General features: G+C 35.2%; 1 protein-coding gene across 6 annotated transcripts in view; it reads right to left on the reverse strand.

The window, feature by feature from the left end:
- The window catches only part of Stk3 (serine/threonine kinase 3), a 313,658-nt gene that overhangs the window by 256,794 nt on the left and 37,440 nt on the right, over window positions 1-19,424 (reverse strand). For 4 of the 6 annotated variants that reach the window (XM_074068904.1, XM_074068900.1, XM_074068899.1 and 1 more), the window contains exons 2-3: window positions 11,077-11,157; window positions 4,458-4,586 (exon numbers count right to left, since the gene is read on the reverse strand). In XM_074068904.1, the coding sequence (XP_073925005.1) occupies window positions 4,458-4,586; window positions 11,077-11,157 (210 nt within the window). Of the gene's footprint in view, window positions 1-1,324; window positions 1,474-1,849; window positions 2,029-4,457; window positions 4,588-11,076; window positions 11,158-19,424 lie in introns of those variants that run through there. The other 2 variants (XM_074068902.1, XM_074068903.1) reach the window with 2 other exon arrangements.

Raw genomic sequence — 19,424 nt, forward strand, 5'->3', positions numbered from 1 at the left:
AGCCACATTACCTGGCACATAGTACTCAATTATTGTTGCTCAGCTCTTGCCTCCACCCCTACAAAGGTCCAGTTCACCTTGAATTGTGACGATGTTTTTAATGACACTGTTTTTTCAATATTGGCCCTGGGGTCAGTAAATGTGGTTCTCATTTCATCACTAACTAGCTTCATGATCATAGGCAATTCATGAAAAATCTCCAGGTTTCTCTTTCTATACCTATGCCTGTGGAATAGTTAGCACCAAAAGCCTTTTACTCAAATAAAATTTTTAAATGAGCCCCAATATATAAAAAAGAGAAAAAGCAGAAACCAAGTTTCTCATTCTGCTCAATTCTTCATTATTTGAAGACAAGACCCCTAAAAGTACTCTTTAGAACAGAGTATAATCTGAAAAGCACTCAACTAGCTGACCTTTAGAGAGCTAGTACAACATTAACATTCTATGACATATGCATTCAACATTTATTAAATTCCTACCTTGTACTAGAGGTAGGCATATGGACTAGACTTTGCAGATCCAACAATAAATAAAGCAGATAGGCTCCCTCAAATATTTATGCCAAAATACAGTATTCAGCCCATGCTTAATATTCAGTAAAATGTGGCCAGGTACAACAGCTCACATCTGTAATCCCAGCTACTCAGGAGGAAAACAAGAGGATAGAGGTTTGAGGTCAGCCCAGGCAAAAAAGTCACTGAGACCCCCATCTCATGCCTATAGCCCCAGCTGTCAGGAGACTTGGACTGGAGGATCACAGTTAGAGGGCCTCCCCCCGCCCCACAGCAAAAATACAAGACCCTATCAAAAAAATTAAAGCAGGGGCTGGTGGAGTGGCTCATGTGGTAGAGTGCCTGCCTAGCAAGCATGAGGCCCTGAGCCCTGAGTTCAAACCCCAGCACTGGCAAAAAAAAAAAAAAAAAAAAAATTAAAGCAAAAAATATACATATTCACTAAAATGAGTGAATACTTACAGAGTATAAAAGGCAAGCATTTGCCAAATGTTCAATTATCTGAATAGGTTAATATTCAAATTCCAGAAATCCCTATCTCATTTTTCTCTGACCAAAATTTCAGTCAACGTTATATATGGCAATTTTTCAACTTGTATTGTTTTCTTCCAAATCATTTTATGTTGATTTTTCAGTAACACATCTACACTGATGATAATCAGCAGTTAACATGCAATGTTGCACCTGCCATTCCTACCCTACTTTTTACTTACCCTTTCAGGATCCTTTAACCCAACTAATTTGTTTTGATCCTTCAACATTTCATAATCATAATATTAACTTGAGGGTGAAATCTAAAAGGCAGGACTCACTTTTTAATCAATATTTGCTTCATGATTGATTCCATTCAACAAATATTTGAGAAGTTCCCACTATGAGCAAGACATTTTTCTATAACATGCACAGATGCTCCTGAATTCCATTACGGTTTCTTCCTCTTGTATTCTTCACTTTTCTTCCCCTTAAAAGTTTAAAGGGCATAACAAGAATAAGGAGCTCATTTCCCTAGGATTCCCTCACTCCATAATGGTTTGCCCTGAATCTCTCATATATCCATTCAGCCAAAAGTACAGTGCTAGGCATTATGATGGGTGCTAAGCATTAAAAATATGGTTCTTTCTTCCAAGGAATAAAAAGAAGGAAAAAGATAATTAACACATTTCAGAAGGAAAATTTATAAGACTTAGTGTCACCAAAGTATCAGAAAAGGGAATAAAAATGATGCTCAGCTTTCATATTGAAAACTAAGTGAATGGTAATGCTATTAACACACTAGGAATTAGAAAGGCTTGTCTGGAACAATTAAAAATCTAGCTGTCGAAGCTGGGTACTCACACCTGTAATCCAAGCTACTCAGGAGGCGGAGATCAATGGCTATTTGAAGTCAACCGAGGCAAGAAAGTTCACAATTCCCCATCTCAGCCAATAACAAAACTGGGTGTGGTGGTACATGCCTGTTGTCCCAGCTATGTGGGAAATATATACAGGCGACTGTGATTCAGGCATAAAGGAGACCCTATTTGAAAAATAAGGAAAGCAAAAAGGGCTGGAAAAGCACCTGTTAGCAAATACAAAGCCCTGAGTTCAAACCCCACTACCACAGGACAAGGAGGAGGAAAAAAAATTTTTTTTGGTTGTTGAATGTAAATGTGAAGTCTAATTGAGTTGCCCAGATAGGAGCTAGAAGCACTCATTAGTATGTGGCAGGACCCAAGAACACTGAGTAAAACATAGTCTGGGCACTCAAAGAATTTAAGAATCAGGTAATAAAGAATGCAAGTAAACGGGCTTAAAAGAGAAACTCAGACAAGAGATTGGAAGTATAATCACTGGTCTCATATGCCATTCTTAGGAGATTGGATTTATCTAGGCAGTGATGAGCCACTTAAGGGAATGGTTTAATTAGGTCTGCATTTTAGAAAGTGCACTCTAGCTTCAGGAAGAAAATGGATTAGACAAGGTAAAAATGAAAGACAAGGTGAGCAAATAGGATACTGTTACAGAAATCTGAGCAAGAATTGACAAGTTTCAAAATTACAAAGGTTAGGAGAAAGAATAATAAATGGTAGGCATTATTTAAAACCTTGCCTTCTAGACAATGCTCAATTAAAATCTCTAAGGTATAACTAGGGACTGGAGAGTGTAGCTCCATGGTTAGAACATGTGCCTGTTAGCATGCACAAGGCCCTGGATTCAATCTGCAGCACTGCCAAGAAAAACAAAAATGAAAATATAAAGTACAGCATTAGTCCCTGAACTATTTTTACATAATAATAAAAAGATAATAGCATCTGGCAAGTATTAGGCACACTTAACAGGCCCAACACTAGTCTGTGTTCCTTTTCTACATCAAACTGTGAGATTCATATTCTCACCAATTACAAAATTAGTAGCACAGTCTGGGAAAACTTTGCAATTACATACTTTAATCTGAGGGCTGAAGAATATATTATTTTTTTATTACTTCTTGACTTTCAAATTATTCAGCCTTTATGGAAAATATGTAATATAATCTAAATATATAGCATATCTAAAACAAAAGCAAAATTGAATTGAATGAGGTTCCTCTAGAAGTATTCAGTCACTTCATTAGCCAAAGAGCTTATAATATGTAGATGCTCCTTGACTTAATGGTAGGGTTATGTCCAAGAAACCCACTGTAAGTTGAAAATATCGTTAAGTCGAAAATTTAACACACATAACCTACCAAACATCACAGCTTAGCAACACAGCACACCACAGAGGATCGGTTGTCTACCCTCACAATTGTGTGGCTGATGGAGCTGTAGCTCATTCCTGCTGTCCAGTATAGTAAGAGCACAGTATCACTAGCCCAGAAAAAGATAAAACTCCAAAATTCAAAATAAGGTTTCTAGTGAATATGTATTGATTTCCCACCAGTATAAAGCTAAATAATTTTAAATCAAATAACTGCCCATCATAAGTTAGGGGTCATCTGTATAGATCTTATATACTGTGAGAAAGTATAAGAAAAACAGCCTAAACTCAGATATTATTTTATTGCTGCTATACCAGCCCTACCTTCAAACCTTTTGTTAAAGGAAAAGATGCTCTTCTTTGGTTAATTAACCATAGGCTAAACTTTGTCCTAATTTATACTCCTTACATTCCTCATAAAGACCAGGCTATTTAATGTTGCATATAGGACCTTTCATTATCCGATTCATTTACCTATTAAACCTGATTTTAAACTAGTCTCTACCCCATATTTTCCACTCCAATAATTCTAAACATTTCCAGAACAGTACAAAAAAAAAAAAAAACAGTCTTGAACTCAGATATTATTTTATTGCTACTATACCAGCCCTACCTTCAAAACTTTGGTAAAGAAAAATAATACACACTTCTTTGGTTAATTAACCATAGGCCAATATACCTGGTCAACAAGGGATACTCGATAAATGCTTGTTGAATGAATTAAGATTTACATAAACATGACTGTTTTTAATTAATTACAAACAATTATGTGCTGAGCATGGTGGTACACACCTGTCATCCCAGTCCTCAGGAGAATAAGGCAGGAGAATTGAAGCTTGAAGCCAGACTGAGCTACACAGTAAGTTCCAGACCAGCTTAGGCTACATAGGACACCCTATCTCAAAAAACAAAATCATGCAATACAAACTATTAAATGACCTACTTAACATAAAAAATTCATTTCACCTATATATTTGTCCTGAAAATAAGAAAACTGGAGTATTTTCTTTATTACATATTCCTTTATGTTATATCCATTATTTCTGCTTTATAAGCAAGCAGCTTGAAATCCAAAAGATAATCCTACAGAGCTGTCCTCACCTTCCTTAAAGAATTAGTTTTATCTTCAATAAGAAGTCAAAAAAATAAAAACTAAAGAGATAACAAAAAATACATATTATACATTAATTCATCAAAATGAAGACAAAAAATAAAATCTTTTCATACCTGTCACATTGCTGCATTATGGATATCTCTTTGATTATTTCCTGAAGATCTGACTCAACAGGTACTTGTTTAATTGCAACAACTTGACCAGATTCCTTATGAATTGCTTTAAATACACTTCCATAAGACCTAAAAAAAAAAAAAAGATGTCATTTTTTTTTCCTATCATAACTACAAGACAAAAGTATACTATAAGTTTTTATATGTGATATTTTCTAGTTTGAAACACTAATAAAAAATAAAAGTAAACAAGAAGAAAAGTGAATGAATTAGCTTTATTGTCTCAATTACAAATTTAAAGTCATCAAAAGTTAATACATGATGAGCTGCTATTTTTCTTAGAATGGAAGAAAGAGACTTACAGTTTATCAACTCAAATGCAGCATTAAGAAGATATAAATGGAAATTAGAAGCATGAAAGGTAGATTAAAATGAGTCAAAGTCTCAGGTTAGGAGAAAAAGCTGATCACTAATCCCCAGAATATCAAAGTCCCACCTCTTTCAGAGTACTTAAGAACAGCTGAAAGCCTCCACTTAGGACCACTTAATACCAAAGTTAAAGAAGTGGGGAATCTTCAGCCAACTGGTTTTTCCAATCCAAGGCTTCCTCAAATGCTCCTTTCACTATCTTCTCCTCAAAAGAAAGACCACGCAATCACAGGTAATAAAAGGAGAGACAGAATTTAATAGTCACTTGCTCAAAAAATTGTCTCTGCTCCCACTCTTGACACCTTGCCAATTAAATACTCACATGTTTAAAAAGCAAAAATACTGAGGGAGTAATTCATTAATAATTTAGTATGAACTAGAAAACAAGGATTAAAAACTACTGCTACTTACTGAGTTATTATTGTGTATCAGGAACTATGGTAAGTTTTATATGCATTATCAAATTTATTCCTCTTGATTGAGAGGAAAAATACTATTATTATCATTAAAAAATGAAGACACTGATACCAGTAACTAGCAAATCCACAATTTACTTTCTGATTCCAATAATCATGGTCTTCTCACTATGCTATTTCTTCAGAAGAGAAGAGCAAACGATTGGAAGACATAGGATGTTTCCTAATTTTCCTAATATTAGTAGTTATGTAGAATCACTTTCAAATTTACAATCTTTCAAAATAAGTGCAAGCATGACAAATAAATAATAAAGCAGCTATTTCAACAAAATGAAATTGATTCTGTCCCCTGTTTCTTTGGGCTCTCTGGAGTCATTTAATTCAGTTTGATAACCAAAGTCACCTTCGGACAGGGGTGTGATTGGGTATGTCTTCCCTCAAAAGCTAACAAAGAATTCAGTGCTAAATTATCTATTGTCAATTAAGTAACACCATAACTCTTTTCTAAGGACTCCTCAACATTGCAAAAGAAAAACTGGGAACTTCATTTCCAAGAATCTCCTTCCCTGAATAGTTCCCAGTTATGAATTTGCCAGTGAGGAGAGCATGCATGAAATCTGAATCCAAAAAAGTTAAGGAGAAATCATTTTTCTTCAGAGATAAATTTGTAACAAAGGTATCTGCAGACATGAGTTGAATGGTGACTTCCTGCTGAGCTTCTGATAACCATCTCATTGCTGCAAACTGAGATAGCTGGTGGGAGCTTCTCAAAGATTCTTCAGGATTACAGCAGATTACCAAAGAAGTTCTAAGAAACTTCTACCTCAGTGCTTGCTACAGGCTGAGATCGTGAGTGTTGGCTTCTCCAGCTTTTCACAACAGCTTCTAGGACTTTTGCATTCCTTGCTGTTCCATAATTCATTTGAGTTCCTAATTTTATACTAAATTATTTTGTACCCAAAGTATATGAAGTAGCTTTCTCCCTTTCTGACCATAACCTGCTATCAATATAGTTTTGGTAGAACAAGTGGTTCCAAAGGAAAGAACCTTAAAAACAGAAATACTGAATTAGTTCTTTCTTAAGTATGAAGACAGTAAACTGACAAATACTGATAGTCTTGGCATTCAGTAGCAAAACAGTCACTTAAATTATCACCCTTAGTTGCCTGGAGTTTAATGCAAATCTTTGGCAGACTAAGTACCAAATCAACAGACTGCATGGTGAACACAGTACAAGGACTATAGAATAGACTGCTGCCTCTGTCTGCACTGCAAAGTTTGTAAAATAGATATTAAGCTCAGGCTTAAATGCCCTGTTCATTACTGAGACAACCAGTAAACTTCTGAATGTCCCAGAAGAATTTCTTAATTCGTATAGACACGGGACTGAGATTTCTGAAACTCAATGTATAAACTGGCTAGATGAATTACACTGCAAATTAAACTCAGCATCAACACATCTGTTAACATTAAAATTAAGGCATTTAACAGAAAAGAGAGGTACCCACGATTGATATTGTGACATCTAGGTATTCTCACTAATCTGAGTTCCCTGAATCCCTGAAACCCTATCAAGGCCTCCCTTGCTAGCAAAAGCAATCCTGCCTTCCTGTGTGAGGAAATTACCCTCACAATGCTTAAAAACACTGTAATGACCTCACTTCAAGCACTTGCTTTGAGAAGAATGTAGATCCTCCTCCAGACCACTCCTCTACCATTTTTCACTGCTTCCAGACCCAAAATAACAAATACTTAGACTCACACTCTGCAGAAATAGGGGATAAGTATAAATCTCACTCAAGAGCAGCTACTAGGGACTGGAGGCTTGGCTCAAGTGGTAGAGTTCTGCAAGCATCAAGCCCTGAGTTCAAACTCCAGTCTCACAAAAAAAAAAAAAAAAGAAAAAAAAAAGAGCTACCATTCCACAACCACAAAAGTTTTAAGAGTTTGCCAGTGTTTGTCAGCAGAACCCTAAAGAACATGTACTAAGGTTTGAGTGTGTCCTGAAGGGTTCATGTGTTAGAAGCTTGATCCCCAATGTGGCAATGTTGTATGTGGTAGAATCTTAAAGAGATGAGGTTTAATACAAGGTAATTAGGTCACTGGGAATACTGCCCACTGAAGAAATGAATTAACACTTGTCTCACAAAGTTAATTAGTTCTCAAGAGAGCAAGCTGTTAGAAAAGAGCAGCATTGGCCCCTAAATCCCTCTCTGGCTCTTGTCTTACCATGTGATCTTTTCCCACTGTATACATTTCCACCATGTTATAGTTTACCCAGGGGGACCCTGAAAAGAGGCCAAGTTAATGATCCCAATGATTTTGGAAGCTTAATCTTAGATTTTCAGCTTCTCAAACTGTAATCTAAATACAGTTTTGGCTTTCTTTCTCCCCCCAACTCTCCCAAGAGTCTTTTTTTATATGCTATCTAGCCCTGGGTATTTTGTTATAGTAATGGAAAACAGAGTGATACAAATGGATTCTAAGATTTCCAAGAAGAAAGGACTTAAGTGATATGGACACAAAACCAGAAATTCCATACTCAGCATATTAGCAGTTTGCTGTTCAGCTAATTAACCTAGACTCAACAGTTGTCTATTTTAAGTGAGATGTCAAACAACCCACAATATACAGGGAAGGAAAAAGAGCAAAGGCTCAAGGAAATAGGATACTGAAATGGGTATACATTATATGTGACTTGATCAGTCATGACTATGTTCATCAAGGTTCAGGGGATACCAGCTAGCAGCAATGAAAACTCTATAGTGCAGGACAGAGATAGCAGAGATACAAATAATGAAATGGACTTCCTGTGATGATATCTCAGAACAAGAGAAGTTAACATCTATATACATAAGAAAAGATGGGTATGGATTTTGTGGGTGGTTTTTTTTGTTGTTGTTGTTCTTGGTACATTTAGGTTTTGATATTAAAGTTATACTAGCCCCATAAAAATAACTTCAATTAGCCAGGTATGGTGGGACACTTCTATAATACCAGTATTCAGGAGGCTGAGTCAGAAGGACTACAAGTTCAAGGCCAGCATGGGCTACATAGTGAGACACTGTCTTAAAAAAAAAAAAAACAAAAAACCTACAATTATTTATCCTTTAAACATTGGATAAAATTTAGTTGGTACCTTTTTTAAGGTAAAACAGCCACAACATAAATTTACTTTTTAAACATTTTAAAAAATACAATTCAGTATTGTTTAGTGCATTCACAATATTATATAATCATTACCTCTGTATAGTCTCAAACATTTGGAATCTGCTATCTGTCCTTATGGATTTATCTATTCTCGATACTTTATACAAATCAAATCATGCAATTGTGACCCTTTTTTTGTTGGCATCTTTCAATTAGCATAATGTTTTTGAGGTTCAATCCTATTATAGCTTATATCAGTACTTCATTCCTTTTTTCATTAAAATGTCACTATATAAAGGTTGTTTCAATATTTTAGCTATTGTGAATTCCAATGCTCTAACCTGGTAATTTTTAAATTAATAAATATTAAAACATGTTAGTATTAAATCATCTTTCCATCTTTTCTATTGCAATTGATCTATTTATGTTTTAATGAGTTAACTGCATAATTTATATGTTGTTAGGAAATCATCAACTGCTTCTGGATTTTCAAATTAGTTGTCAGAGTACAGCATACAGTACTCCCTTTTGAAACTTCTTCCCTATCAGTGGTTATATCTTCATATTCCAGATCTTCTATATTTTTCTCTACTGCTTTTGCTTTTTTGTGTCTCTGTGTGTGTGGAAGGGGGAGACTAGAGATCAAACCCAAGCCCTCATTCATGCTGTATCTCTGTCTCTAAAAGATTTAATTATTTCACTGATCTATCCTCTTCAATAGCTTTTGTATGTATTCATCATTGCTAATTTTTTAATTTTTATTTCATTAATTTCAGCTTTTTCCTTTTTCAGTAATTCTCTCTTCCTATTTTATCTTGGTATATTTTACTATTTTCTAAATTCTTTAATAAGTACTAAATTCCTTTTGGGTTTTTTTTTTGCATTTATTAACAATGAAAAATTTTAAAACTAATACCTTTTCCCCAATTAGTTCCTCTGTATTCCACAGATATAAGTGCATTGTGTTCTCCTTTTCATTGTTCTCTAGATAATCTATAATAACCTGTTCCTAACCCATGTTACCTAATATGCTTCTTAATTTCCACTGAGGATGGGGTGTTGTCATTTTGAAATTACTATTTTCAATTTAGTAGACTATAATCAGAAAATGTGGTCTATAAAATTCTATATATTTGAATCTGTCATTTTTCTATGTTCATGAAAACATCCCGAAAAAGGAGGAATACAAGGATATATACATATATCTGTGTGTATAGACATATAAGTACTTTTATAGGTAATCGAGTATATCAATTAAAATGTTTAATCTCTCTGAGTCCTGTTTTTTCTGTCCAATTCTAAAAGACATATTGAAACCCCCCCATACATTTATACTTTCATTAGATTTCACCATTACTAATAGCTTCTCCATCACAAATTTAGCTGCTATGGTGAGTAAATAAATATTTTGTTATATTCTGTCTTTTACTACACAATGTATCACTTTATTCAGCTGAGACCTTTAAACTTTAGCTAATTTATCTAATATAAATACCACCACTCCTACTTTGTTTTCATTATGTTTGTCATTTTGAAAGTACATAAAATTCTCAATTTTTATATTTGCCATTTTTCTATGTCCATAAATATACCCAAAAAGGGAGGGAAGCAAGGATACATACATATGTGTGTATATACACACACGTTAATCTGTTTCTTATATAGTTTTATAGGAAATCTCCTTATATTTCTTTTTTCATTTTATATAGGTCTCATATTAGCAGCATATAGCTAAATTTTAATTTCTCTAATAGTTCATCTTTTAATGTGAGAACTGACATTTAATGAAAAATATACTTCATTTTGCTCCTTCCATCTTATGTTTATCTTGTTATTATTTTACAATTTTCCAACTATTTCCTTTTACTTATTCTTGCTAATTTAATATTGGCTTGTACTTTTTATTATTTTAGAAGTTTTCCTAATTCTGTCATACAGTAAATACTCCCTTCCTTTATCTGGAGTCAAAATGAGGTATGTTGCTCTACTATTATTTTGAAATCATGTGAACTATTCCTTTGCCCATACAACTGATTTTCTCCTGAGGATACTCAATTCACATAGCCATGCATTGTGGGACACACCTTTAATTCCAGCTAGTTAGGTGGTTGAGCAGAGTTCAAGGCCAGCAGCAGACAATGAAGCAAGATTCTGTCTCAAAATAAAAATCAAAACAAAAGGTCTGGGACATGGCTCGATCATGTCCAAGGCCCTGGGTTCAATCCCCCACACCACAAAGTAAATAAATATACTCAGTTCAGACCTATTACTCACCTTTTCCTAAGTAGTATCCCAAGGTATTAAAAGGTGGCCCCATGTCACTTGCCTAACAAAATCAAAATGTTCAAGCTTACTTTGAGAATGCCACATGCGGAGAACTAACAAACCTCTTGGAAATCATGTGGCACCACATTTGTTGCTTTTCAGACACACACATATATGGCCTACTTCTCTGAAAGACACTATTACCATATCTAGCACAATGTCATCTTTAAAATTCCATTATTAATTGCCAAGTTTAATTAGTAGTAGTATTCAATTTCAGCAAATACACTGTAGTTGGAAGATTAATTTAGATATTTCTCTCATTATCTAAATGTTACTTTCATATTTTTTGTACTTACCCTTCTCCAAGCTTCTCTAATACATCAAAGACTTCTTCAGGCTGCTTAGTCAAACTGTCTTCACTCAGTTTTTTTAACTTACTGATAAGAAAAAAAAGGAAAACACTTTCCTTAAAACCTTTTATAAATTTTTTAATAGGTTATATAATCAGATGCTCAAAAATCAAACAATATAATAGGTATAAAGTGAATAATCTCTATTCAGGCCCTATTTACCATGTGCACAACATTGCAGAAAAAAAAAATCTTCTATTAGTTTCTCATGAGATATTCATTCAACTGTGAATATTTTGTCTTAATTTTCCCTCTTCTAAACGTACAAGATAGCATTTCATGCACACTCTTGTTCATGCATTCTGTTATGTTCCCTGTTCTTTTCATTGAACAATACACAGTCATACATCACTTAACACTGAGGATAAATTCTGAGAAATGTATCACTGTATAAATACCATAGCGCATCCTTACACAAACCTAGGTAGCTTACCCTTTTACACACAGAGACCATATAATATATATAAATGGTATAGCCTTCACGCCTATGGAGAGCAGCCCCGGACGAGGTGGACCAGACACTCCGCACCCCCTGTCAGATTCCCTGGGTGTCCTGGAGGTGTATGGAGACTGAGAACTAGCCAGAACCAGTTTGGAGCCTGCCACCAACAGACTAAGATTCATGTCACAAGTACTGAGGCTTGAACTCAGGGCCTCAGGCTTGCTACACAAGCTCTCTACCACCTGAGTCACCCCTCCAGCCCTAACAAAATTCTTTAGGTGAAACCATAAGCTTGTTGTTCATATTCTAAAAATATTTACAATAATGCCTCCTACAATGAAATTTTGGAGAAACGCTGCAGACACACCTGGCAGGCAAGGCCACTGAGAAGAGGCAAAACTTTGACCCCTCCACACCTCCAGCCTGCACAGAGAATCTCCACTTCACGTTAAAGGGAGAAACGAGGAGGGCCCCCAGGCCGCCAGTCACCCACGCCCAGACAGCTTGGGAAGACACGAACAAGGTGAACTAAGCGGTATGCAGTACTTATATAGACAACCCTGGGCCAGATCAGCATACCCCCTGGACAGATCGACCCCTACCCGGGGAAAAAAGAGAACTGAGTAATAAGCAATAAGAACAATAAAGACATGTGGCAAAGAGGGTGGGGAGTCCTGAGCTATGAAGAGGCGGGGAGTGGAATCCTTCCCAGAACTGTAAATGAACAAGCCGGGCCTGGCCAGAGAGGCTCCGGCAGGAGCAGGGGCGCACACCCAGCAACCAGGAGCAGGAAAGCTTGTAAAAGCTGCAGTGGGAGGAAAATTCCGCAGGAGAGGGTGGAAGACACATTTCCCACGTGAACTGTAAATAAAACACATAGGCCTGAGAAAGTGGGTGCAGTGTCACCTCCCCCACTGTGCTTGGAAAGGGGAAAGCTTGTATCAAGAGTTCGTGCACAGGACTCTAAGTAAACAAAGCCTGTGGACCAGGACAGTCTTAATCTCACTTCTGAGATATGCATAAATAACGCCTCCAGCAACAGCAGGCTGACAGCAGCGAGCAGGCAAGCCACAGGCCCAGATAGCCATTCACAGACCTGTCTCCAGACTCTTGTTTTTCGCTCTCCCTACCTTTGATGAGAAAACAACCAAACTACACCTGCATGCTGAAAAACTTACTGAAACTGTATTGCATTTGCACTTGGGACATTTGGTGGGCCTTTTTGAGTGTGTGTGTGCAGTTTTGTTCCACTTTATGTCTCTCCTTTTGACACAACGACAGAACAACATCTGAGACACCATCTCGAGGACTGCAGGCTGAGGGACGAACACCAAAATTATTAAGTCTTAAAATTATTAAGACTAAAATTTCATTGCATTTGAACTTGGAGGTTTTTATTTTTTATTTTATTTTATTTTATATACTTTTTCTATCATTTCCTTATTTTTTAATTTTTATTCTTGTCTTTACTCTTTTTATTTTTTATTTTCAATCCTCTCTCTGTCTCTCTGATGCCTTTTCAGCTTACAGTTGATTAGTACACTGTATCTCCCTGTTTATATCTTTGAAACTTTTTTTCTTTCCTTGTTTTGTTTTTGGTTCTACTTGATTATTTGATTTTCCCTTTCCATTTAACTTCTTTGACTTCCATCCCCTCTCCATTCTAAATATCACTACTGCTATTATTACAAGCCAGAAAATACTTAATTGCACAGAGTACAGGGACAATAACAATATCAAGGGCAATGACGGGAAGCCAGAAAAAACAGGGAAACCAGTTTCCTCACAGCATAAATCGTATGTTCTCCCTCATATGCAGACATTAGATCAAGGGCAAACACAACAATGGGATTGAACTTTGATCACAAGATAAAAGCGAAAGCACACAAGGGAGATATGAGGATAGGTAAGACACCTAAAAAGTTAGCTAGCATTTGTTGCCCTCAATGCAGAGAAACTAAAGCAGATACCTTAAAAGCAACTGAGGCCAATAGGAGAAGGGGACCAGGAACTAGAGAAAAGGTTAGATCAAAAAGAATTAACCTAGAAGGTAACACACATGCACAGGAAAGTAATGTGTGTCAACTCCCTGTATAGCTATCCTTATCTCAACTAGCAAAAACCCTTGGTCCTTCCTATTGCTTATACTCTCTCTTCAACAAAATTAGAGGTAAGGGCAAAATAGTTTCTGCCGGTATCGAGGGAGTGGGGATAGAGGGAGGGGGCGGAGTGGATGGTAAGGGAGGTGGTGGGGGCAAGGGGAAGAAATGACCCAAGCATTGTATGCACATATAATAAAACAATAAAAATTTTAAAATAAATAAATAAATAAATAAAATGGTATAGCCTATTGCTTCTATGGCCATGATGAACTCAACACAAGTAAATGATGCATTCAAGATATATGGTGGGCTGGGGGCATAGCTCAAGTGGTAGAGCACCTGCCTACCAAGAGCAAGGCCCTGATTTCAAACCCTAGTACAGCCGCCCCAAAAAAAAAAACATGGTAAAATTAAACAGGTCACATGAGGCTGCTGCCAGTGTAACATGGCATAAAGTAAACACATAAACGAGTAAGTCATTTATTATCATGATCAAGTATTGTATATTGTGCATAACTGTATGTATTATACTTTTCTTTTGTTTTTCCCCTTTGGTGGTACTTTGACTTGAATTCAGAGCCTCACACTTACTAGGCAGGTACTCTTACCACTTGAGGCATATCCCCAATCCTTTTTTTTGAGACAAGATTTTTCTCTGTAGCCCAGGCTGGACTTAACCTTGCCATCCTCCCACTTCAACCACCCAAGTGCTGGGATTACAGATATGTATCACCACAACCAGCAGTATGTGTTATACTTTTAAACAACTGGCAGCACAGTAGTTTTTTTACACCACCATCTGCATCAACATGTGAGTAACTGTTATGCTATGAAGATACAGTAACTACAATGTCACTAAGCAATAGGAATTTTTTTAATTCCGTTATAATCTTACAGGGCCAGCATCATATACAGTTTTTCATGGACTAAAACATCACTATGTGGTGCACTGACCTTACTGACAAGTAAATATGTAAGTATAGTCATTTTGTAATTATTTTAGTGCTGTACTAAACTAGTATAAAATCACTATCATGACTACATAATAATTATTAACATTGTTGTTGCATTATTGTACTTTATTATATGTTATATAAATAAATGAGAATGAGGCAAGAATCAAATATTAACTAAGTAAATGAGCAAACCTCTAATATGAAGAAGAAAGAAACTAATGTATACTTTCCAATAATCACACTAAACGTAAATGTTGTCTTAAGTTTTAAATGGTCCTGAGATCCAACTGGTTGCTGTGTGCAAGAAACTTACCTCACTGACAAAGGCACACAGAGACTGAGACTGAAAGGATGGGAAGCAATATTACAAGCAAACAATCTAAAAGCAAGTAGTAGTAAATACACTCATACCTAACAAAGCAGATTTCAAGCCAAAATTAGAACAGATAAAGGTCACTACATATTAACAAAGGAAGCAACCTATCAAGAACATGTGACAATTGTAAATGTATATATACCAAATGTTGGTGAACACAAAGGAAGAGAGAGGTCCAGATATGATAATAATGGGTTACTTCAACACCCAAGGCTCATCAATAGATCATCCATACAAAGAAAGTCAACCAAAAAAAAGTTCAGAGTTAAACTGCACCATAGATTAAAAGGGTTAAAAAAAAAAATCTACAGAGTATTCCATCCAATAGCTGAGGAATACAGTTTCTCTCAGCAGCCCAAGGAGCTTCTATAAAATACATCAAGTCTTAGGCTATAAAGAAAATCTTAACAAAAACAAAACAAGAAATAATTTCTTGTATCCTATCCTATCATAATGGAATAAAAATTTTAAATAGAAGAGAAAGTACAAAAGCTATATAAACACATGGAGACTAAAAAATACACTTTTGAATGATAACTGAGTCATTAAAGAAATCAGGGGAGAAATTTTTAAATACCTAGAATCAAATGAAAATTAAAATACAACTTATTAGAACATCTAAGAAACAGCCAAGGCAGTTCTGAATGGGAAGTTTATGGCTATGAGTGCCTACCTTTAAAAAAATAAGAAAGACCTCAAATAAGTAACCTAAGGATATACTTCAAGGACTTAAAAAACAGAACAAGTCTACCTCAAAATGAACAGATGGAAAAAAATAAAGATTAAGACAGAAATTAATGAAATGGAAACTAAAAGAAAAATACAAAGAATAAAGCAAAAAAGTTAGTTCTTTCAAATGATAAACAAGATTGACAATCCCTTAGTCAAAAATTACCAAAAGAAAGAGGGAGAAGACCCAAATTAATAAAAATAGAGATGAAATAGGGGTATTACAAGAAATAACAATGAAATCTCTAAAAATTAATCACCACAGTATTAGAGGCTCTAAGTATGACCCAGAATTGTGGCATTGATGCCCATAGGACTGCTTACCCCAACCTTCCCACAACCCCAGGCAACAGGGAGAGAGTCACTGTCTGCTAAAGGAAAATAAGAACCAAGATGTTGCTTAGGAGCCTAGGGCTGATCCCTCCAAGGATGAGACCCAGTGCTGGGAAGAATCCTTAAGTACCTGGCCACATGTCAGTAACTGTGGACAAGATGCATGAGCCCTACCAGCCCCAGGTGGATCCTCTAGGGATGATCTACACTTTTCAGCCATTCCACTGATCCATCGTGAACAACTGTGGATTTCTGACACACACAGCCTTCAGCACATTCTAGCACTGAATCAGTGAGAATAAATCAAATAAAAACAGTATTCTGAGCCTGAATGCCATCTAGGGCAAAATAACAGCAGTGACCACTGACACAGAGAAAATAAACAACTTGCTTAGAATATCTGGAAATATAGGCACAAGACTAGATTTCAAACACTGGAATAAATACGTAATCCTTACAAACTAGCTCTCTCTCTCTCTCTCTCTCTCTCTCTCTCTCTCTCTCTCTCTCTCTCTCTTAGTACTGAAGGCCTCATGCTTGCTAGGCAAGTTCTCTATCACTTGAGCCATGCTTTCAGCCCTGTATAAAACTCTCAAAGAATTTTAAATATCTGCTTTAAGGAAACTCAATGAACTTTAGGAAAACAGAAAAACAATTCAGTACTTTATCAGAGAAACTAAAGAGACTAAAGTACTTTTTAAAAACTGACAAATCTTTAAGCAGAAAAATACACTAAATGAAATGAAAAATGTGATAGAAGGCATGAGTAGCACAACAAATCAAGAAAGAAAACAATCAGTGAGTTTTAAGACAGGCAAAGAAAAAGTACAGTCACAGGAGAAAAGGGGGAAAAAGAATGAAGAAAGATAATGGGAGCTTTGGAACACCATTAAAATAGAAAATATTCAGCTTATTAGGGTTCAGTGAGTACTTAACAAAAGGGTAAGCTTTCTCAAAAAAAAAAAAAATTAACAGAAAATCTCCCAAACCAAGAAAAAAATAGAAATATCGGGTACAAGAAGGTCAAAATTCAACAGTGAGACTCAACTGTACCAAGAGACTCCACTCAAACAAGTCTACTATAAGACAAATTACAACCAAGCTTTCAAAGGTTAGAGACACAAATAGAAAATGCACAAAGCAGCAAAAGAAAATAAAAAACACCTAAGAGTGTTTGAATTCACCAGACAGCAGACTTCTCAGCAAAAACCTTACTGGTCAAAAGGAGTGAGAGAATATTCATAGTGATAAACAAAAAATACACTGGGCTGGTGGAGTGGCTCAGGTGGTAGAGAACCTGCATAGCAACCATAAGGCCATAAGTTCAAGCCCCAGTACCACACACACAAAAAAAAGAAGAAAAAATTATACATAACTAAGCTATTTTAGAAATGAAGGAGAGATAAAGACATTCCCCAACAAACAAAAGATGAATTTATCACCACCAGAACTGTCCTATGAGAAATGGCAAAGGGAATTATTCAAATTGAAAGAAGTGCTAACAAGTAAGAAAAAAATACCCAAAGGTATTAAACTCAGTGGTGGGATGTATAATTTCATGATGCTCTAACATTGTAAACACACTGCAGAAACCATGGATATGCTTTAATATCTTTAATATGAAGACTGAAAACAAAAAATTACAATTACATTAATACATTAGGAGAGGGGCAGTATAAGAAGATATGAAATGAAACATCAAAACTATAAATGCAGGGAGGAATAGAGTAGAAATATGAAGTTTTTATTTAGTCTTCCTTTTCTGTATCTTTTTCTGTCTTTACAATCATTGTTAAATTACTATCATTACAAAATGGCATGTTCTAATCAAAAGATTTTTTGTAAGCCTCATGGTAACCACAAAGAAAAAATATGTAAGAAACACACCAAAAACAATAAGGAATCAAAATAGAAAATCATAAAATTACCAAAGAATACCTTAAGAAAGGATGAAAGAAGGGAGCTACAAAATAAATAAGAAACTGAAAACAATAAAATGTCAATAGGAAGACATTACCTGTTAATAATAATCATATAAATGGATTAAATTCTCCAATTTAAAGGTACAGTGACTGAGCTGATAAACTAGTAAGACCCAAGAATATACTGCTTACAGGAAACTCACTTTATCTCTAACAAAACACATAGAAGAAAAGTGAAGCAATTTAAAAAAGATACTCCACACAAATGAAATGCAAAAGAAAGCAAGAATAGCCATATATGTATCAAATCAAATGCACTAAGTGAACAGTTAAAAAGAGATAATGAAAGTTATTATGTAATGATAAATGGGTCAATTTAGCAAGAGAAAATAAATTGTAAAGTTACCTAATATCAAAGCACCCAAATATTTACAAATAAACCTAAAAAAGAGAGACAGAGGGACTCCACTAAATAATAATAGGGGACTTTAACATCTCACTTTCAGCATCCATACAGAAAATCAACAAAGAAATGGCAGAGTTAAATTGTGCCCTACACTAAATGGATCTAACATATTTACAGAACATTCCATACAACAACTGCAAAGTACACATTCTTCTAAATAGCACATGGAATATTCTCCAGAATAGATCATATGGTTGGCCACAAAACAACTCAGCAAAGTTTTTAAAACTGACATCATATTAAATATCTTTTCTAACCACAATGCAGAAAAATGAAGAGAAACTTTCAAAACTCAACAAATTCTTGGAAACCAAACAACATATTCCTGAACAACCAAGAGATAAAGTATGAAATCAAGAAGAAAATTTTTTAATTTCTTCAAACAAATGAAATGAACACACGACATACCAAAATGTATGAGATACAAAAAACACAATATTAAGTGTGAGGTTCACAGCAATCAGCAACTACATCAAAAAAGGAAAAAAATCTCTAACAACCTCTTATTGTATCTCAGGGGACTAGAAAAATAAGAACCAAAATCAAAATTAGCAGAAAGAAACAAGTAATAAAGATCCAAGCAGAAATAAAGAGATCAAAAACAAATCAAAAACAATTCAAAAGATCAACTAAAAGTTTTTCAAAAAGATAAAACTGACAAACCCTTAGCAAGACTAAGAAAAAGGGTAGGAGGAGTCTCATTAAATAAAATCAAGAGATAACAAAGGACACATTACAACTGAGATCACAAAAATAAAAGGATCATTAAAACAGAAGCAACTACATACTAACAAATTTTATAATCTAAAAGAAATGGACAAATTCCTAGAAAAATACATGTTACGAAGATTTAATCATGGAATGTATGTTTCATTCTCAGGAGATAGAACACAACTCCTCACTTTTTAGGTGTGGGCTTCACATACTGACTTCTTTGCAAAGAATATATTAATTCAATCTAGTCATCA

The sequence above is a fragment of the Castor canadensis genome, chromosome 3 (genome assembly GCF_047511655.1).
Source record: "Castor canadensis chromosome 3, mCasCan1.hap1v2, whole genome shotgun sequence".
Taxonomy (NCBI): Eukaryota; Metazoa; Chordata; class Mammalia; order Rodentia; family Castoridae; genus Castor; species Castor canadensis.